General features: G+C 44.4%; 1 protein-coding gene across 7 annotated transcripts in view; it reads right to left on the bottom strand.

The window, feature by feature from the left end:
- Positions 1 to 22,188, bottom strand: part of dgkh (diacylglycerol kinase, eta) — a 55,305-nt gene extending 33,117 nt beyond the window's left edge. For 2 of the 7 annotated variants that reach the window (XM_061053651.1, XM_061053652.1), the window contains exons 1-3: positions 20,387 to 21,455; positions 9,151 to 9,261; positions 2,721 to 2,801 (exon numbers count right to left, since the gene is read on the bottom strand). In XM_061053651.1, coding sequence (XP_060909634.1) covers positions 2,721 to 2,801; positions 9,151 to 9,261; positions 20,387 to 20,902 — 708 coding nt within the window. In that variant the 5' untranslated portion in view covers positions 20,903 to 21,455. Of the gene's footprint in view, positions 1 to 591; positions 725 to 2,720; positions 2,802 to 9,150; positions 9,262 to 20,386; positions 21,458 to 21,862 lie in introns of those variants that run through there. The other 5 variants (XM_061053655.1, XM_061053653.1, XM_061053654.1 and 2 more) reach the window with 5 other exon arrangements.
- Positions 22,189 to 23,191: the final 1,003 nt, after the last annotated feature.

The raw sequence follows: 23,191 nt of genomic DNA, 5'->3' as shown, positions 1-23,191 counted from the left end.
CACGTACAGACACGTGCACGTCCACATGTGCAACTATTTCAATGCATCGAATTTAGTTAGGAGACAAACAAACAAAAACATTTATTTTGGCATGAAATATGTCGCTTTTCCTCTTCCTATATCACAGAAGTAAAGGCTCTTATTGTCAGTGCACAACTTAATTTGCTGTGCATCCTCTAAAAATCATTCAACACTCTCAACATGCCAACACACAAAACATACAATAAAAAAAAAAAACAATGAAGGAAGTATTCAAAAGAGGTTCATGTCAGAACATGTCTTAAGTCCTGTATGACTTTTTTTGTATTTTTGCAAATGGGAAATAGTTTGGAATCTGTCAGGAGATCTTACTTATTACATAAATTAAACTGCACGCCGTACTACAGAAAAGGATGGACGATGAAATCATAGTTAATCATTTTTAGCCTCATGCTGCAGGTGTGTCTAAAATCCATCAGGGAAAATCCACAGGCATGCACAAGCCACAAACATCTGCAGAGCTCCGATGTGAAACAGCACAAGTCTCTAAATCATCTCAGCACAGGAAGGAGTCAATCACTCGTTCAAACCATCCAAACAAGCAGCACCAACCTGCACGGAGGACGACAGCAGCATCGCTCATCCTCGGAGGAGCGAATCCTCGAACAGACAGACGGACAGACGGACGGAGACAGTCCGAGCAACGCACTGCAATGCTTCCTCTGCAGTTGTCTCTCTCTCTCTCTCTATGGTGATCGCACAACCTGCGTGACTCCCCCCGGTCGATGTGCGTGTCTGTGTCTGGGTTGGTGCAGGTGGAATACCAGCGAGCACGTCCTGTTACCTTCACTTTTCTGTTCCAACACTTCCTCCCCGCTCAGTCCTGTCTTCACTTCTCCTCCTCCACTCTCCCTCACTTCCTCTGCATCCTCCTTTCTCTCCTCTCCTGCTTCACTCTTCCTCACCCTCGCTCTACCCCCTCTCTCTCTCTCTCTCTCTCTCTCTCTCTCTTTTTGCCCCCGCGGGAGAATATATGTGTGACATCACTCCAGGAATTCCTCCACCGCTTCACCTTGCTGCACCTTTCCCCTTCGCCCATCTCAAACAGCTCCGCAGTCGTTCCTCATCAATCATTCATTCAGCGTGCTTCTTTTTCTGTCGAAACCTTCTTTCACCTCTGTCTGCAAACAGATTTCTCTTTGTCCTTACTTCCCTCTTTGCATCCTCATTCTTTCACCTTAAAGATCCCCCCTCCTCCCTCTCCTCCTCCTCTCCATCTCTGCAGGATGCTCAAACACAAAGTCATGACTGCAGACACATGCTGCACACACATGCAGCAGGCACACGTCATCTTATTTATGAATATGGCAGACATTAAGCCATCCCAGGCACTCACTGAAGCGTTTCAAGGCTGCTGCTAAAAATAGCCGCACTCTCTCCTCTGGGCACTGTTCTCCTGCCCACCTCCTCCTCCCCCTTGTTTCTTATTATAGCAGCACCCGGGGAGAGGAGAGACATTGATAGAAAGGACAGTGCACTACGAGCGCTTTCACTGTCTATTTTCATCCTCACATTACTTGTGTTCGTTTTCCCTCCACCTCCTCTCACACACACGCACACGCTCATTCTTCTCAACAACAAGCATCCATTCACAGGAAAATCGTCTCGCTTTCTCTCCTGGGAGAAATGCAATGATGAGCAGCGTGTGATAAAAACACAAGGAGCAGGTGAATCATTATCCTTCAGCAATTCTTGTAAATCGTGATTTACCTTCAGCTAAATGAAACAGGTGTGTGATAACATGTACCAGATCATTATTATGTTTAGACAAGTACAAAAGGTTTTGGAATTGCTCCCAAAATTTCCATCATGCAACAGAGGTCAAATGTGATAAAGAATAAGGATTAATAAGGTTTTCTTAAATCGCTCTTTTCAAGGTCAGCAGAGTCCACTGATGAAAGAAGATGTTTTGACCTTGCAGAGCAAAAGGAGTTACTGCTCTACTGCTGCCTCTTTCAATTACTCTTTTGCTTTAGTTATTTAAAGGTGACATATTCTCCTCCTCTTCAACCAGTGTAAATAAGTCTCAGAGCTCCTCAAAACATGTGTGTGAAGTTTCTTGTTCTAAATCCACTCTGATCCTGTATTTGATCATGTCTATAAACCCCTCTATTTCAGCCCTGCTCAGAACAGGCTGTTTCTGTGTCTGTACCTTTAAATGTAAATGAGCTGTGTCTGACCACGCCCCCTCTCTGGAAGGGCTTGGGTGGCCTCTGGCTTTCTCCCTCCATGTCCTATTGTTTACTGTGAGAAGGCAGACTCAGAGGGCAGAACAAACACCTAGCTGTGGGAGTGTCACCCACCTGGGGGAGGGGTTACGGCCCTTTGTGATGTCATGAAGGGAAAATCTCCAAACGGCCTGTTTGAGCACACATTTTCTGAAAAGTAGATCAGGCAAAAGACGGAGAGGATGGACTTTTCTCATCATTGAGGGGTTTGTAGACAGACTAGAGACACATATGAGTGTTAGGGGAACATGGTGAAGTGGATTTAGCAGAATACGTGACCTTTAACAAGTAGGAAATCACAACAAGGCGGGTGTAATTGAGCTTTGCCATCGACTCTGCCTCCGATCCTCACACTGAAACACAGCACATGAGAGTGTGTGTGTGTGTGTGTGTGTGTGTGTGTGTGTGTGTGTGTGTGTGTGTGATGGTGTCAGCACTACAGATTGTACTCACTGTGAAGCTGTTGTTGACATTCTTTGTGCTGGACTCTGCAACACTGGCGTCTGACAGGTCCACCTCGTCAAAGATAAGGGACTGCAGAGAAGAAGGAGAGGAGGGAGAGAGAATTAGTTTGTGATACTATGATCTTTCATACAGCTGGCTTTTCTTAACTTAAACTAAGGCGTGAATAGAAATGTGATCGGCAGTGAAAGAAACGTCTCAGCAAAGCGTCAGGCCTTAAAATGAGCAGGTGAAAGAGTCACAAAGACGTTTAAAGAGCAGCATTTAAATATCACAAATTATTAATACTCAATCTTATTCTACAGCGTCTTATCTTAAACATTTGGCTACATTTTTCTAAAAAGCAGGACTTCTAACATACTTAAAAGCTGATGAATGGCACTAAATAAGTATATTTATAATGTAACTTACTGAAAATGAATCAAAAGGGAAAGGTGATTAAAAATAAAGGAAACAGCAGATGTGTCATTTGCGGCTTTTTTGGAGATGTTTTGACTCATCCGTGTCAGGAAGCTTTTGTCTTTTTTTGACGAAGGTTTCTCTAATCTGAGGGATTAACACCATAAATGTGTATATCTATCTCTAAAGATCAAAGATCGATATGAGAAAGATATCGTTCGATATATCTGATTTTTTTTGTCTGTGCAGGGCAAGTGGTTCAAAAATTAACCCCATGAGGAGGTGCAAAATCCTGCAGTTCCTCGAGTGTCCACTAGAGGCTGTCTGCAGAAGCACAGGATGTCACATACGCACCCATTCAAAAAAGCCTGTTTTTACAGCAGAGATTAACATGTTTACAGCCTGGTTAAAAAAACACAGCATGTAGACCGCCATCGATGGGACTCCAAAGCCCCCTGCAGGAACAGATGGGGGACGCCATTCAGGTTTCATCCAATCAGATTTACAGTCTGTGTACCCAGGTTTTTTTTATGTGCTTTTAATATTATATGTTTCTGGACTTATTTGTTCTCTTTTTTTATGGTAGTTTGTGTTTCGATTATTTGTATCCTCTTGAAAGGACTTGAAATCTCCTCCGCAGTGAGGATTCCCTCTGCAGTTTCCTTTGTTTTGACTCTGCACTTAGAGAAGAGAAGTGCAAGTATACAGACGGTGAATATTGATGTGTTTCAGAGGAGTGCGGAGGAGCCGGAGCCCAGTCGATACCGAGATATACAGCCAGCAGACGGACAGAGAAGAGAGGAGAGGAGAGGAGGGGAGGGGAGGGCCGCAGTCCACACACAGCAACACGATATCTAACAGAGCTGTGATGCGTGAGGCACGCAGCTGAGCTCTTAAAGGGCCACGGGCCAAAAACACGATGTCGTCACAGGAATGCCCTCTGACTGTGTGAGATTGTGTGTGTGTGTGTGTGTGTGTGTGTGTGTGTGTGTGTGTGTGAGAGAGAGAGAGAGGGAGGAATGAGTTGCTGCAGCTGTCAGAGGGAATGCCCAGTTAACAACACTCCCTCAGGCCTGGCTGGAGAGGAATACCAGCCAACGCTTACTATGTGTGTGTGTTTATGTGTGTGTGAGCGAGAGAGTGTGTGTGTATGTGTGTGTGTGTGTGTGTGTGTGTGCGTGTGTGGAGGGAGCATGTGTCACAGTGCTTCCACATATGCCTACAAGTGTGTGTGAATGTCTGAATTGAGTGCTGGCCAAGAGGGCAGAAGTATGAACGGCACGCCAACACAAACACTGTCCCCTCTGTTTTCGGCGCTCTGAACTGCTACACCGTTACATCATGTGTGCGTTTTTCAATGTGTGTATGATTAATTCCTACAGCCCCCTTTGACACACTCCCTCTCTTTCACTCGCTCACTCACTCACTCACTCACTCACTCACTACACCACCAGCACACTTGCATATGTGTGGGCACACACACTCAACTGTTTGGAGGGAAGCTGGAGTAAAAGCTGACGGTTGATGGTGGAGAAAGGCGTGCGTCCAGACACTCGGTCACCCACAGATCCACAGCTTACGATAGAGGCTACATCTTAGTTTTTTCCCCTTATTTAAGACAGATTTAGAGAAATCCAGATATTTCTGAACCCAGGCACTTTTTTTGACATATATTGAGCCATGTTTCCACCAAGTGGTCCGGTTTGGTTCAGTACAGTTTGATTCAGTTCGGTACACTAAACCCTGACCTTGCTTGCATTTACCCCAACAGAAGGGTGCCAAAAAAGTAGGACGGTAAGGATCCCTAATTTTGGTACCATCCCAAATGTTTGGCAGTGGAAACGGCAATAAATGGGTACCGCACCATACTGAACTGAACCGGACCGCTTGGTGGAAACGGGGCTAAAGGGACCCATTGGATTAGTATCCTTGATACACCAACAGAAGGGTACCAAAAAGTAGGATGGAACGGATCCCTTAATTTTGGTACCATTCCTTACTTCTGACGGTGGAAACCGAACCGAACCGGACTGCTCGGTGGAAACAGGCCTTATAAGGTCCTCATAGGTACAGAATGTTTTGAAATTAACCACATTTTTTCAGCCAAAAGCCACAAAATGGGCGGTGAGGATGGAAATGAATCTTATTTTGCACGGATTACAGTCCATTAAGGAAGAAGAGGGTCCTCACAAGTGCTCTAATGCCACAAAAAGTTTTAATTGATCACAACGTTTTGACCAGAGGTCTTCTTCAGGTCTTAAAATTCAAAAATTATCACCCTGAAGAAGACATCTGAGATGTAGTTGATGGATCAATGAGGGGTAAGACTTCCTAAACACAGGGCAGCACAGCCAGCCAGAGAGGATGGACACGTAGGGAATGGTTTCTTATCTAAAGAGGCTACCGACTCTGTCCGGCCAAGAATGAAACCTAACTCACCTACATGTATGACATTCCAGTTAAACAAAGAATCATAGCCTCTCTTTAAGAAGTGGACACAGCCTGGTTTGAGGACTACACTCTAGCCTTTTTCACATATGCACTCCGTATAATATCTAGATAATTACAGGAGGACTGCTCCGGAGATTCTCCCGACCTAGTCGTTCACATATGCTCCTCACAGCGGGGGACTATCCCTGTCAGAGGGGAGGGGGGATCGGGGGATTTCCTGAGGTAAGACGTGACGTAAATAAACAACGCGGAAGTAGCGGCCCGAAGCAACAGAGTCCGCTAAACAACGTTATAATGAGAATATTTGCCTTTATATCAATGCTATGTGTAGTCCAATGGAATGACAACATCCACAAAAGAGAGGAGAACAACATACTGACGAACAGAAAACATAATGCAGCCGTTTAATTATGTGGGCAGACACTTTAGGCATTCACTATAAACGTCATTCTCTTTCCATTGGCTCGAGTTGAAATCTCCGGTGTATATGCTGCCGCATTCAGACATCAGCTCACTCAGACTTTCTGCGGAAAAAATACTAGGGGTCTGGCCGGAGAAACTCTGGGTAAAGTCTGCTCGAAAAATGCGGTTGGGTTCACTCATAGCCTAAAGCACCTCCGGGTGGCCAAATCTCCGGAGTTTTTCAGGAGATTTCTGGATGTGTGAAAAGGGTTTCTGAAAGCTCCAGTTTGGCTTTTTCACATGACGCCATCTTGGTTTATGGAGCCACATTGGACCATATTGGAACGGGAAGATAGAGAATGAGAAGGTTGAGGCATTAGCTTAGCATAAGTTATCCAGTGTGAAATTTGAAGGAGCGAAAATGACTCAGGGTGACTTAGATTTTACCGCATTGGCTCGAATATATAAGGTAGGGTTTTTCTTTTGCAACACACCTGAAACAAGAGGGGTCATCTCATATTTGGGCCAATATGGTCATTCAGACAGAAAGTAACCAAATAATGTACAGCTGTCCCCAAACACTGACCAATACAGCAGTGTTGTAGCACCTGAAATGAGTCTTGGACTCAAGACCACTTTTTGAAGGTCTCGTCTCTGAATCGAAAGCATTTTTACTCGGTCTTGTCTCAGACGGCGAGCGGATTTTGGATTTTAAATCGAAAAAAGACCAACACTGAGAAGCTATTTTTCTGTGTCATTACTTTCATTAGAAGGAAAAAAAACCTTTCTAAAAGAACAAATAACTTAAATTCATTCATGAAGTGAGTGACACGCCCACTGCACACAATATAATGTTTTTTCAGTGATATCTATGGTCTTGGTCTTGCCTCGTTCTCGATCCCTAAATGTCTTGGTCTTGTCTCGGTCTCAGAGCACTCTGGTTTCTCGCTACGTCCACTTCATACTCACAGTCTTTGGCTGTTTTTGAAACCGCCTACTGCATACTATCCAACGACTGCTGTAATATGGCTGCCAGCAGGGGTTATTCAGCAGTATGCCAGGCCTGGCCCGGCTAGGCTGGTTTCCGGTCTTGGAATGAGGAAGCAAACAACAGACCTGCTAACGGCAAACTGTGGATCTTGCCTTTTTTTGCATACTGCATTTTGGCCAAATCAGTAAGTAAGTATAGTAGGCGGTTTCAAAAACAGCCAAAGACTATAAATTACTTAATCTTACCTTAAAACACAACTAAGACAACAAAGCACTCTAAATAATTTCCTATAGGCTTAAGCAGCAGGGTGAAGAGAAGCATCACACGGTGTCAAACGGTTCAAACCACAATTCCATTTCAGGTTGTGATCGTGGCCATACCGCCTGAACACACGTGTTCTGCTCTCCTACCTGGAGCTGTATTCTTATTCTGCATTCATGTCAGATGGACTTGTTAGGATGTTTGTTCAAAGACTTTAGTTTGCTCAGTTTATCCAGAAGGAGGCGTACACCATTTTGATATGTTAGGATACTTGAAATGTTCAGTCCCATCTGGCATGAAGTAAGCAGGTAACGGTTAGACTATCAGGACCAGCGCCCTGGCCCCCTGGCTGCTCTGTGCTGACCCGGATTCTCACTAGGCCCTCCTCAGATCCGCTGGCACCCAGAGGTGGAGGGGAGCGTCGTGCACCCGTCCAGCACACGGACAGAACTCGCCAGCACACTCGACTCCTGGACACTCTGCGCAGCGCCCGCTCCTGCCAGCGTGCCAGAGCAGTGCCCGACTAACACACACACGCAGTCACACACACATGTGATCCAAACCAGGGGGGTTAGTTCAGAAGACACAGGAAAAGATATGTCAACAAGAGATTAAAACGATGAACTTGAAACAGAGGGGGACAAAAGCTGAGGAGATGTTGAAAAAGAAAATCTGCTGATGAAAAATGTATCTGCTTTGTGAATCAAAAAGTATAAGTAAGTAAGTAAGAGAGTAAGTAAGAGAGTGTAAAAACAATAGAGTGATATATGAACAAAGCTAGCCTGCCTCTGATTGGACCAGTTGCTATGCAACCACAAGACATTCCTACAAGGAACCAGACACGCCAACTGAAAGACTCACACATGAGTCCAATCAAGTCAATTCGAGCTCTATTTATACCTGTAGAATGTAAAGTTGTTGTTTTTAAAGGAGCAATATGTAACTCTGACCCCTAGTGGTTAAAATGGGTACTGCAGTCTGAATTCTAAACATTGTAGAGAGCTGTCTCCCTCCGCCCCCTCCTCTCTAGAGTCAATGCTCACACAGGTTGCCATGTGGTGAACACTGAAGCTTCAGTGTTTATCCAGCTCTGCATCGGTCTGTAAACCTTTCTGTGTTCTAACCTCTCTCCATTTTTCAAAAGCATCTCCAATATTGATCCTAGTTTGAGCACGTTTCTGCTCGTGGAGCTTATTAGAAACATGCAGAGGCTTTTTAGGTCAGGTACAATCACTTCTATCTGAACCAGTTCTCTTGCCCGCTTCCATCGCTGCAACACCTGTTGGTTTGACCTGATAACTGGTCTCTTATCTGGCGAACCGAGGGGAGTCCAAAACGGCCGTGTGGGGAGTGTCTTAAAACCGCCTACCTTCTCTGGTCCAAACAAATCCAGAGCATTCAGGACCAGAATCTAAAGTTAGAAGGAGGACATACTGGCTGCTGCATTGTTGTCAGAGAAGCCAGCACTTCAACATAGCATGTTTCCTTAATGTCTGATCATACAGGAAGGAAACTTATAAAAGAAATGGTCAGTATCTTGTCATAAATGGGGAAAAAAGAAAAGTTGAAAAGGGGACTAAAATGCCGGGTATTGTTTAAAATAACTTCTTGAAAAGAAGCTAATCCTCAAAGTTTACATCACAGAGAGGAAACCGGTAAAACCAGAGAGCGGTCAAAAACAGCAGAATTGTAGAAAATAAAAGTTGCAAACGGGAAAAGATGGAGAAAAGGACGACAGGTCTGAATAAATCATAACAAGGTCAGGAGGAACAGGGAGGACTGTGAGAGCTGGGTTTGAATGCTAACTGTTCCCTTCTGTTTGCTGTCTTTGTGCTAAGCTAAGCTAACTCTGCATATTTAGAGTTTATCCATCTCACTGTAAATGTGTAGGACGAGGATACACCCCCGTAAGCCTACCTTGGCATCTTTGGCGTAGTAGAGAGTTCGGCCTCTCAGTTTGAAGTAGCGTTTTTTCCACCTCTGGAAGGAGCTGGTCTGTTTCAGCAACAATCCCTCCTTTATGCTCGTCTGCGGAGAGAAGAGGCAGGATAACGACTTAAACAAGGGTTGGTGACAAACAACAAAAAGCTTCATTCATCACAAAGACGATGCAGCTCACTTTTATCTGCAGAACACATCTCAAATTAGTTTTTCTGCAGCTAGCAAGATTAAAAAAGTGTGCGCTGTCCGTGTGCGTGAGTGTTTGAATTTGGGCAACGATTTCACGCATGGGAGACGAAGAATAGGACAAAAAGAGGAGAAGAAGGGAAAACCCATTACATACACACACCACTTATTTCTCTAGAGAGCTATAAACACACATCAGTCTCACTCAACCCCCCCCCCAGCCGGAGAAGAAAAGTAATGACAGAAAGAGATGAAGAGGGAGGAAGAATAGAGTAAGCACAGGGAGAAGAACTCAGATAAACACAAATATGTCTTCAAGCATGCAAGTTTGAAGATCTAAAAAAAAAAAAAAAAAAGGACTTCCACATGTTGGTTAGTTTAAAGCAAGGCAGACGAGGAGGAGGAGGAGGAGGAGGAGGAGAGAAATGCAAAAAGAAAAAGGTAAAGCAACAGGGAACGGACAGGAGAGAATGTGGTGAAAATATAAAATAAAAACACAAAAAAAGATTCTTCTTGTGTCCTACTGAGCTTGTGTATTTCTGTGTCTGTGTGTATGTGTGTGTATGCGTGTGTGTTGTCACATCAAATCAAACCATCTACAATGCGTGTGCACACAGTCATCATCATCATTACAACCACCATCATCTTGCACACATTTACACACACAACAACACACACACACACACAAACACACACAAACACACGAGGAGCAAATACTGCAACGCATGGAACAGTGGACATTGGAAAAGATGAAATGCACACTGATGGAAATGCTGCACGAGGAAGAACAACATTCTCTCTACACACAGACACACACACACACACACACACACACACACACGCACACGCACACACATACACACACATACACACATTACACACACATACACACACGCAGAGGTTATTTATAGCGAAGGAAGGCTGTTCTCTAAGGGGAGAATTACAAACAGAGACTGAAGCCTGAAGCTGACATCCTGCCCACCAGCTGTGTCAACTTAAACTCAGAAACACTGCTGCAGCACACAGGCTCGCTTTGGACACACACTTTACACTCTATACACACACACACACACACACACACACACACACACACTGGCATGCATGTGCGGTCGGATGAAACAGGGATAGAGAAAACCAAACTAGGATCATCACACAGATTTTTACAAGTGGATTCATTTGGTCTGTTTGTTGATCAATGAAAAGTGATCGACGTGCATTTAGATCATTGAGAAGTTCTTGAGTTGTGTAATATGCTAAAAAAAATTATATTCCCTTGTTCCTGGAGGCACAAGAGGTTTAGAGTCAAACTTTTTCATCGTATTTTACAAGGTGCAAACAGACCTGTGGCAGTACATGCTCAATGAAGGGATGATATTCCTGATCTGGACCCATGCACCTTATGACTGGGATAGAGTCTCTGCCAACATGAAGCTAACATCCTGAAACCCTGATCACCAGCAAACACATCATAACTATGTTAACATCGTCGACTTAAAGGCAGGGTTGGTAATCTATAAAAGCTAGCATGATTTTGAAAGTAGCATTCCCTCCGTGCTCCGTCTGCACCCACCCCCTCCCCTCTGTGCTCCCTCTAAAGCCACGCCCCCTCACTTACATGAACGAGCGCCGTCTCTCCAGAAGTGGACCTCAGCTCATCTCTTGCATTGTGTAGAAACTACGTCGTCTCATGTCTCATTCAGCGGTAAGTAAACTCACAGTATAATCTCCTAAAGTCATCGGTGACGAGCTTTGAGTGTGAGCTAGAGCACGCAAGAGGTAGAGAGCGAGTAGGGAGACAGGGAGGCGTCTGATTGGTTCATCAGATTGGTACCTCGTGGCAGACATTGGTCAAAGTTTTTACAGGCTTACAACTGATACAGATGATGGATTTCTTAACATTTTCTGTTAAAAATGTGAACTCTCTTACCGAGATTACTAAAGTCATGTCCCTCTAGTGATTCTGTAGACATCTCCCTCCAAAGCCAGAGAACTGCCAGAGTGTCATGTTATTACAGTTTTTACAGCCTGAACGCAGCATGCAGGGAACTGACTTAAGTGTAAAGAACTTGACTGCTCCTTGACCGCATTTGAGGGGGTCCCTTTAAAGGAAAGAGAGAGACTATTTTAAGCTCACTTCAATGAAGGAATTTAAAATAAGGCCTGAAGCGAGAGAAATCTTCCCGTAAATGATGAGTCAGGGAGAGGACAACTGTAACTTCTGGGAGGCTGCCGTCTACCTACGTTAATACCCGGCTTCCTTTCTACGTAGGTACGCCTGAAGACTGAATTCCTGGGGTGGATTAAGGTGAAATACCTCCATGTCGAACACCCTATAAGGACTTATGGCTCGCCTGCCTCCGACTACAAAGTGAAGTCATCGTCTTATTTAGAGATTTTGGGAGCAAACAGGAGGTGAACGAGTGCAGACACAAGTGTTCTCAGAGGAGCACAAAGTGGAGCGTTGTAAACACGTTCTTCTTCCTCGACGTGCAAACACACTCTCACAAGAAAAACATCAACACATCGCATGACGTACGGCGAGCTGCTTTGCCGGCTAATCCGACTGGAAGAGGGGGAGCACACATATGACCGAGGAGCTTAATGAACACCTCATGACTGACCGACCGACACACACACACACACACACACACACACACACACACACACACACACACACACACACACACACACACACACACACACACACACACACACACACACACACACACACACACACACACACACACACACACACAGACACACAGACACACAGAGCGGGAAGCTGCACTGTGAGTCATTGCAGAGTAGGATCTCTCCTACCAGGTCGACTCATTGAGTATTTTTATCTTCAGGAAAACCCGCAGTTACCACACTCAGTTTCGCTTCCCCTTCAGAGACAGCTGACAGGAATTCTTCACAACTGTGTTTGTGGCTACACATTTTTTTATGGAATAAAAAGTGTAATACAGACATAGACGGACATTAAACTTGTTTATGAATGTGGGGCGCCGGTGGACTAGCGGTTAGATCGTGCACCCCCCACGTGCAGAGGCTATAGACCTCGAAGCAGGCGGACCAGATTTGAATCCGGCCTGTGGCTCCTTTGACGCAAGTCATTCCTCTCTCTCTCTCTCTCTCTCTCTTGGATTTCTGACTCTATCAACTGTTCAGTCTCTGAACAATGACCAAACTCGTCTTTTACAGAATAATGTTCAGAAATGATGACCTCATGGCTTCTGGAGCTCTGTGATTGGTTGTTTGGTAACTGGCCAAGTTAAGTTGCATTGCAGCAGACCGTTACAGACTCATGTGTTGAGATGACAGATTGAACAGAAGCAGTAATGTGTCATTTAAATATAATGAGTCAGTACCTATAGAGCTGGACGATTTATTGTTTAAACATCGTCATTGCATGTGCAGTTGTCATATCGCAGGATGTGTGATGTCAATCATGTGACCTGAAGCACGTCATGCTGCAGACTCTGTGTGTCCCTGCATGTAAAATGCCGACATAGAGGAGACAGTGCTGCTGCCGTCACATACCCCGGCATGACGCTGGAGGCAGACGCTTATGTACGCATGGCGGATTTAAGATGAGAGTTTTCCCGCTAATCAGAAGCACTGGGTGGTAAACGCTGTGAATGTTCATCGCTAACATGGCCGGAGACATCGTTATGCTAAACATGGATTTGATGATGATGAGGGGGCCAGAAAAGGAAGCGGAATGTCTAAATGCAGCTCCACTACTGTAAGTCAGGGACGGGCAACTGGCGGTCTGAACAGTGCTACTGTTAGCTACTAAAGTGCCTCTGAGGTGCGTTAGCTACAGCTGACAGGCAGCTGCTAGGTAGTCGAAGAAGTGCATTGTTATTTCCAGAAGACAATTCTTGATTATAATAACCAAATCTAGCAAAACTAATACATAAACTATTTTATAAATCCACAGAGGCTTCATCAGTGACTTTTCAAATGTTTCTTCTGTGTTATACTTTTTGCATGTGTTTGATTTCTACCTGGGATATTTATTATTACAAGCACCTGCGATAAAAATATCCAGCCCCCTCAGACACAACTGCCTTGCACCGCAGAAGTGAGTCCAAACTAATTAATCTCCAGGCACTGAAGCTTTTCACATGTTGTCTTTTCTCTGAAGATGGACTTTCACACTTTCACACTCTGTAAGTTTGTAAACCCGACGTTAATTCTCTTCGGCCAGCCGGAGCAGCAGAAGTGACTTTGCTCTAGTTGGCTGTTCTATTTTCTATTTTTTTGTCCCTCCTTGGCCTCCATAGTTCCTTTCCCTTGTCTCCATCTCCTTCCTGTTGCCAAGTAGGCCAGAAGTGATCTATAAATAGCCGCTGTGCTCGCCTCTGTGTGCTGCTGCTGCTCCTCTCGGCTGAGACACAGAGCGAGTCCTGTGCCAGAGAGAAATGAGTAACCTGAGCACCATGTACCTTACACCCACACTCTGCCTGGCCACTGACAGGGTGACACACACACACACACACACACACACACACACACACACACACACACACACACACACACACACACACACACACACACACACACACACACACACACACACACACACACACACACACACACACACACACACACACACACACACACACACACTGAACACACACTGAACACACACTGAACACACACTGAACACACACATATATGCTTATACAATAGACAAAAGGCACAGGCGGTTCAAATGAGTCCAGCAGCTGTGGCTGGTGGATAAGAGCAGAGCAGGAGTTCCCTGAAAGGCTAAATGAAGAGAGCAGAGCAGACCTTCATCCTTCCTGTGACGATAAACAGACATGAAGTCAAACTCACATATTTAGTTCATGCAGAACCATCTATGACCATCTATGAACTCAAGCCAGGGATTCAACGTTTACTGTCTCTTTTTCGTCCCTTAAGGCTCCGGAGCATTAGTGTGTCCTGGACTTTATAAACCAGTCTGTTCTGGTCTTAACCTTTTTCATCAGATCTAATAATCTTTTTGGTATGAGGTTAAGACTGCTTTGTAGGCGTTTGAATTTAAACGAGAAGACTAAAGATTCTTAAAATGGAAACTGTGACAGGCGACGTATTTGATCCAAAACAGCACGACGGTGACTCTTTATGATCACTTCACAGATAAATGTAGTTTGGACCAAACTAAGGCGTTGTTAAATTTGCACCAATGTTGAAAAAGACCCAAAATATTGGTCAAGTGGGAACATGCTGTATATGCATGCTACTCATGGTTATTATTATTTACTAAAGGTGCTGCAGCGATGGCTCCTTATATGTCATCAAATCTGGAGGTTAATGCGTGCTTCCCTTAAAAAAAAAGCCTCGGTCATTAGTGCAGAAAATAAAAAACTATATTCAGTTAATTTGTGATGAGCGTGATGTTTTGGCAGTTAAACTTTTTGCTGTCTCCTAGCAACATGCTGGCATATGGTCTGTCAAGAGAGACGAGAGGACGTCTGCTGCATGAAGTGGACATTTAAGCTCAGATGAACCGTCACACCGACGCACTGCTTTCCAATCAAACTCCAATTATTTTAAAGTTTGCTTTGGTATGGGGTCTGAACCATAGACTGAAAATATAATATAAATGTTTGAAGTCTGAGTGACATCACCCATTTGTTGGATACCGCAGGACGCTTTGGAGTCCCATCGATGGCGGTCTCCGTGCTGGAAATGCTGTCTCAGCCTAACTTTCAGTCAACCTAACGACAGGCTGAGAGATGAGGTGGGTTTTAAGCCTCCTGACAAACCGTTACACCGCGCCCACCTGTCAATCATGTCATCTACACACCTTATTGTGAATAACTCTTATCCTTCATCAAATCAAACTGATGAGTCATCAAAACATTCACCCCCCCGTACAGTGTGTGTCGATCGAGACATCAGACCTATTTGGTTTTTTGAACCAGGCTGTAAACATGTTAATCTCTGCTGTAAAAACAGACTTTTTAGAATGGGTGTGTATGTGACTTCCTGTGCTTCTGCAGCCAGCTTCTAGTGGACACTCGATGAACTGCGTGATTTTACACTTCAGCATCGGCTTCATTTATCAGTACCAGAGGTTGCTGCTTGGTCTGAACCCTGACGTACAGAGCAACATGCTGCTGTATCCCAAATACAAAGCACACAGTGACGCTGTCTGCACTTTTCCTGTTCAGCTGAAAAGAAAGACCCAAAATCTTCATTGTAGTGCACTGCTTCAAATGCAAATTCTTCTCACTACTGTCTTGAATATGCCATTAAAAATAGACATTAATATATGTTTGCACTGACTCCTTCCTTCCACACAACCCTACAAGCAGAGAGAAACTGAGATATCTCTGCTTGCCAGAAGAAAACAGATCCCTGTCTGGCAGTTTCAACTCATGACTGATAACACTAAACTGCTGTGACTGTAATTGGTCCGCACATAAAGAAGACTTACTTATCTGTCTTGTACTTTTAGAGGATGCTGACTGGCTGCAGAGAGAAGCCCACATTCCCTGCATTTACGCCCTCCATTACCGAATCATCTGTCATTCCTGAGTACGACCCGAGTGTTTGTGTGTAACCAGAACAATCATATCTTTTTAGAGGCCATGCAGCGCTGAACAAACGTCTCTGTTTCTCCCTGAAGCAGCGTCTCCACCTCCCTCCTGTAGCTGTCTTGGCACGTCATCCTCTCTGTGGGGTGTAATTGTAACTCCCTGCCTCTTCAAACTCCCACTACATGCTAAAATTTCACCATGGTGATGAGAAAATTACAATCCTTTTGCATGAAGTGGCAATTCCCCCGTCTGTGATTGCCTTTGTGCAAACGGACCACATGCACGGGGAGGTATACATGTGTCAGGACGATACAGGGGGATGTTATGGGATTTTTGTCGAGACCAGCAATTAGATTCAGCTCCAGCTCTGGACCGAAGAGGACCTCACTGTGCACGACTTAAGTGCCACATTGGATAATTATAAAGAGAAAGTATTTCTGCAGCTGAAAGTGAGAGATACACAAACTGAACAAAACTATCATTGCAACATTAAGTGTTAAGGGGCTTCATATTTACAAGAGCAAACCTTTCCTCTTTTCTGGTGCACACTTCTCCAGGATATACATTTATTTTTGACATACCATGCAACCAATACAGAATCCAAGAAAAACACCGGACTGACGTTTTTGACGCCCACTGCGTCTTCCTCAGAGTCAAACCATTAACCAAAAAACCACAACTTTTCCTTTCTACACAGCAAACAAAAGGATTGGTCTGAGGCTGGCTACACACGAGACGATTAGGTGGACAACTCCCTGTTTCACACGATCAAATAAATGAGCAGAGTTAGCTGGTCGATATTGTGTAACCTGCCCTAAGATGACAGATCAGAAGGATGATGAAGACTACTAATAAAGGTGAAATAAACAATAAATGAATTATCACAATTCTGAGCTGATCATCCAAAACATAGGCTTTGCTTGAATGAAAATGCTCACTATATCACAACTCTGAATGCACAGATGCATGGTTTAAAGGTTTTTATTCTCATGTCAGTCTGAAGCACACTCGGCACCTATCAGGTGGGGGCTTTTCTCTGTCAGGCTTGCAGAGCTTTCTCAGTCGTCTGCACAACAACAACAACAACAACAACAACAACAACAACAACAGCAGCAGCTACAGGAGGCGCCGACTCACCATCAGCTCTGCTTTCAATCACAAAGCAGTCGAGTATTAGTCACAAGTTTATAATCTTTCTTCAGCTGCAGCAGCAATCCCCGAGAAGACAGAGAGGAGGCTGAGAGCGCTAAAAAGGCTGACACTCACAGCTCACATAATCCAACAATATGAAGACAAATTCTGTCAAACAAACACCTTTTTTTAGACTCACCCTTATGGCTCAAACACCAAAAACATTCACAGGATTAGAGATGAAGAGAAAACACATTAAGTTCCCATAAAACGGAGTATCTGATTCCCTCCATGTGCGGTCAAATCACATTACCATCTCAGGAATACTCAACCTCTCAAGTCTGCAGCAGCATCAACAGTGGCCGATATATTGATTTGCTGTGAAGGGTTTTTAAATTGCTATAAACAATAATGGACATCCGATGGATGCGCTGCGGAGATAGCTGCAAGTGGTTGTAAAGATTTGATTTGCAGCTCAATGAATAAGCAGTCCAGTTCATTTGTAGATTATGTGTATATTATTTCTTTGTAATTCCAGGATGATTGTCTCTGCCGGAGTTTACAGGTAAACCATCAGCCACACCGGCAGATCTTCTGACATGTCTGGTACAGAAAAAGGCTTTTAACGCCTCCATGCTGCGTTTGATTAGCTGTCAGGTTGAACATTTCTGCTGGACTCTTCTTCTCACTTCTCGTGTGTGCTGATTTACCGATGAACTAAAATGGACACACATAAGGGGGGGGGGGGGGGAAGCAGAAAGAAGACAGCAGATGAGACCTTTAAGCGTACTCGTCGCTGTGAAACAAACCAGCTGTGGCGATGCAGGCAGCATCGCCATGGAGCTGCTCAGTGAGGGACGAGAGATGTGGTTGTCTGTGGCAACCGAAGCAGCAGAGACAAGGTGGATGGCGAGGGGATGGACTCGGACAGCGTGAGGGTCTGGCGTGCACATGCATGTGCACGTACACACACACACACACACACACACACACACACACACACACACACACACACACACACACACACACACACACACACACACACACACACACACACACACACAGTCCAGAGCTGAACAAACAAACCAGTGGAACAACACTCAGTGAGTCAATGCCTGCATGATCCATTAGCAACTCTTAGCACGCACACACACGCACACACACACACGCATGCGCTCGCTCGCACACACACACACACACACACACAGTGGGAAAGAGAAAACCCACTGACCCACGCAGCAACAACTCAGAAACCTCTGTGAGCACGATGTCAACACGCTAAGCACAAAGATACAATTACAGTAAAGTGCTTCAAAGCATCGTGATAGCAGCATGAGCTAATTGCAGGTTGTCATGTTGTCCAGCATGTATACGATAGTTCTGCACAACGGATTACATCTGTAGCACGGGCTCTAAGTCTGGCCTGCAGATGCAATAAGCACCCCGGTACATCACGACTCATATCAACCCCGACGTTCACCCCACGTTTGAAACTTCTGCTGAAACTTCAGAAGCAACAGGGGAATAAAAAAAAAACAACAACAACTCCAGTGAGGGAAAATGAAATCACCACAAAGAGTGCTTCAGGAAATGAAGACAGACAGCCGACGAGGGGCGTGCTTTGAGATTAAATCATCTAATCACGGGGCGCAGGTGGCGCAGCGGATAGTGCGCGCGCCCCATGTATGGAGGCCTTGCTCCTCCAAGCGGGCAGCCCGGGCTCGAATCCCACCTGTGGCTCCTTTCCCGCATGTCATTCCCTACTCTCGCTCCCTGATTTCTGACTCTATCCACTGTCCTATCTCTCAAATAAGGCCCCAAATAATGTTTAAAAAATAAATAAATAAATAAATAAAGTTTAATCCCTACTTTGAACATCTATTGTGTATCAAATTTAAGCATTTCAAACCTCACTGTTTAAGCTCAAAGTAACAGTATTTGCTTGTTTCACTTGACTGAAAACATTTGAGTTGTTTTAATGTTAAGAGGAGAAAATAAGCTCGACCAATTCACCAACAGCTTTCAGTAACTTCTGATCTCAACTTGACGTTTACGTTTTAAAACATGTTGTGTTGAAATTGAAACTTTCTGATTCATCAAAAGTGCATCAGACGTGTGTTTCAGTGATGCCAAATGTCCTCCACTTTGTCGTTTTAGCTTTTCAAGTGTAAGGATTTCCTAGTGTGAGCGCTCACAATACTTTGGTGTTTTTGGTTTGTTTGTTTGGTTTTTTTTTTGGGGGGGGGGGGGGGGCTTTTTGTCTTTATTGGATAGGACAGCTGAAGAGAGACAGCAAATGTTAGGAGGAGAGAGAGAGAGCGGGGGGGGATGGCATGCAGAGGGCCGAGGTCGGATTCGAACCCACAGCTGCCGCAACGAGGACTGTAACCTCTGTGAGGCGTCAGCGCTCCAGCTTTGTTGTTTTTTTATTCCTACAATTTCAGAAACGAATATAAACTGAGTTATATCCTAGCATCACATGCTTTAGAAAGCACTAACTACACTCACTCATGTGGGACATTTGCATAAAAAAAAAAAAAAAAAAGGTTTGGCCAGACATTCCTGGACCCCACGTTGCTAAAAATACATCCCCGTGCTGAATAATGTAAGTGGAGCGTGGAGTGGAGCAGTCAATAATTAAGTGGATGCATTGGCGTGAGAGGAGGACGCCGCTCGTTTACAGAGTAAAGGATAAGAGGGCCAAGAAAGCTAAGGTGTCACAGGTAAGAATCAGCTCAGCATCCTGTTACGTAGTCAGACGTAGACGGGGTCAGGTGCAGGGGATCGTTAACTTTACATTGTATTCATCAAACATGAGATATTACTTCAGCTGCCTCACTTCACTGTTAGGTTACATGAAAAAGATGAGGAAAGTGTGTTCTGTGCCCATTCTCAAGACTAACTTCTTCTGAAATGAAAAGTGGAATCAAAACAACACTGTGCACTGCAGGATTACAGAGACAGAGACAGATGCATCAGCTGTTAGTAACTTCACACGGCCCCTGAGTCATGAAAGGAAGCACAGAACTTCTACTTTCACTCAAGGTGTAGGATGCTACTTTGTTTAAATACAAATGCAAAAGATTTGAGTCTTGAGTGCGATTGTGTGGTGTGCAGAAAAGCCTACAGAAGCCCTACATACACAAGTATTTTCCTGTAACAGCATGACATGGAAATACAGTGAATGCCACCAATACTTTGAAGCAACAGTGCTTCCTTTGGCTACAAGCAACAAACTCCAACAACACATGCCTCTCCTGAGTGGCTCAGTCAACAGGCAGCTCGGACTGTAGAACATCAACACAACACAGTAAGTCAGAGACACAGCTTCTTACCTTGCTCCTGATCTGTCCTGAGGTGGACACTTTCCGGATGAGTTTCTGGGGGCCTTCTTGCTCCGCGTCGCTGTCAGAGGACTCGTCCGCAGCCCCAGAGCCGGCGACAGCCCCCACCACATGGGCATGGATTCCTGCCGCGGACGCCGGCCCTTTTTCCGGCTCCTGTCGAGGGGAAGGAGAAAAGCGGTCAGGGTTAGCCTTGGCTCGGTCCCCCGCTCCCGGCGGCTTCCTGAGCGGCCGTGTCGCGTCTCTCCTCGCTGTCATCTCTCTCACTACCTCCCGAATAAAGACGACTTGTTCGCTCGAGTGTGTGTGTGTGTGTGTGTGTGTGTTTGCGTGTGTGTGTGTGTGTGTGTGGGCTGGGGGGAACGCACAGGGGATGGGCTCCACATACGGTGTCGGCTTCAACAACCCCCCACCCCCTTTCCCAGTGCCTCCCTGGCTGCTGGTTGTGGCTGCAGGCTGCACAGCCAGTCCACAGACCACCTCATCACCCCGAGAACCAGGGTACATGTCCGCGGCATCGTGCAGACCCTGGCGACTGCATCCGGGCAGTGCCACGGAAATACAAGAAGTATGACCCAACTACTTTTTGAATACAGCCTCCTTTTTCCTTCAAGGCGACGATAACACTCACCATTGTGTTCTAAGTGCGTTTACAAGTAGCCTAAATAATATCACTTTGAGTCTTCATAAAATGCACTCAGGAGAGTAATAATGATATAACCTATCTCCTTTAATCAAGTTAAACCCACTTTAATCTAATGCATAAAGGAGATTACATTACCCTATCATATTCTTGTTATTTATGGTGATAAATGTGGATGCACAAGAATAAACTGCTGCCTCCAGAGAAAGAACAATCATTGGATTTTTTTTTCCACCCAAAACAATATACAGCCCTTTTTTTTTCTTCCTTTTACTAGATTAAACTTTATTTTTGTACGTGAATTTAGAAATGAAATACTAAAATAATCCTGCAGGAACGTTTTCAAATAATCTCCAGTGAATTGAGCAAGACGACATGCAGGAATAGGATTGAAGGAAATGGGCAGGGTATCCTTAAACATATAAAGAGGAGTCCCCCCCCCCCTCCTTTACGCTTTCTTTTTTTAGAATAAACGCAACTAATAAGTCCAGAGCACCTCAGGAATCGGAACATATCGATAAAGATCGTTACAGACTACTCATCATTGCCCTTTTCGCAAATAGCAGCACTTAGGTTATAAAGAAAAGTAGACCCTTCAATGAAATTCAAACGGGTTTCGGAACAGCACTCAAATCACAGCACATTTAGAGTAAAACGTCAAATACGAACACAGGCTGGTGAACCCCCAAAGTGTGAAAACAGCGTCAGTAAAACCTCTTAAATACACCTCAAGTGCATTTCAGTAAGAGCTCAAATTGTGCTTTTTCTTCGGGGAAAAAGAAGTGATTTAAAAAGTCTTCATTGTTGAGTTGTAGGCTACTAACCAGTTCCTCCCAGACAGGGCTCCTGCTGTACGGGTACACATCCTCCATGGTCGGCGGAGAGCTCTCAGTGCGCTCCGGGGAGAGAAAGAACCGAATCAGGGGAAGAAGGAGTCGTGCCTCGCTGCCCTGACTCCGCTCATATGCGTTCTGAAGGGATGGGATTCACTTCTCCTTCCACCTCCTCCTCCGCTGCTCTCTTCCTGGCTGCCTGTTCGTCTCTCCTCCGCTGCGCTCGTGCCTTGGAGGGCCGAGCCTATCAGCGCTCCACGTGATAGATGTCAAACCCGCTTAAACGCGCGCGGCACGGGCCGGAGGGGATCTCAGGCGCGCACAGCTCGGGTATGTGACAGGGAGTGTGTGTAGAGTATATTTATGCGGGTGCACGTGAGTAGATTTATGTATGTGTGAGCGTTTCAATGACGTCATTGATTCGGGTAGGCTACTTACTCTCCTAATCTAATTAATGATAAGGCATATAGAGTTCTCCAATAGTCCACATTCTTCATATTATTGGATCTATGATCATTTTACTCTTCACTGAACACTTTCTTGGATCTCAGAAGGCAATGTAGGTTTATCTATAGAGCACAACTCATACAAAGAGAGACTCAAAGTGCTTTACACAGTTAAAAACAGAGCATTGCAAAGACACTCAAGCAAGAATAAGACATTCAAATTATATTATTTTAACATCTATAAGCCCCGAAAACATTGATTTGCCCAACTGTAAAGGCACATGTTTTAATTGGCAAAATATTTATTGACTGTTTCTTTTTTTCTTATTTTTTTTTTTTTGCAAACCAACATTTGTCACACAACGTGCTATAGGCCTGCATGGTCCAAGCCATTGGTTCCCAACCTGGGGTCTGGTCCCCACTAGATGGTCACCTCAGGTCTGTCTGTCTGCTCTGAGGTTGTTAAAATTAGATTTGCACACATTAAATAAATGAAAACATGTGAAAACATAGGCTACTGGGAAATGTATACAAAGATATTTTGGTAAGAACAAGGGTGTAGGTATATTCTGATAGTATTTTATCAATCAAAAATACTTTATTTATGTTAATTTTTAAAAGAAATGTATGTTATAATTTACAAAAGAGACAATTTAAACTAGGTAATGTCAATCTAAAATATAAATACTAAAACTAGTCTAGCATCCCAGGGCTTGAAGCCATTTATTCCAAAATAACAAAAATAAAAAGCTTAATCGATAAAGAATCAAGGCTTATTATTAAACAATATTTATCCAACTATTCTATCCAACCTAGGGTTGCAAATAAATTAAACAACGCTCAATCATTCTGTCGGAACGAAACACTCAACAAA

This window comes from Labrus mixtus, chromosome 13 (genome assembly GCF_963584025.1).
Source record: "Labrus mixtus chromosome 13, fLabMix1.1, whole genome shotgun sequence".
NCBI classification, from domain to species: domain Eukaryota; kingdom Metazoa; phylum Chordata; class Actinopteri; order Labriformes; family Labridae; genus Labrus; species Labrus mixtus.
Note: the sequence above shows the minus strand (reverse complement) of the source record. Positions and strands in the feature narration are given on the sequence as shown.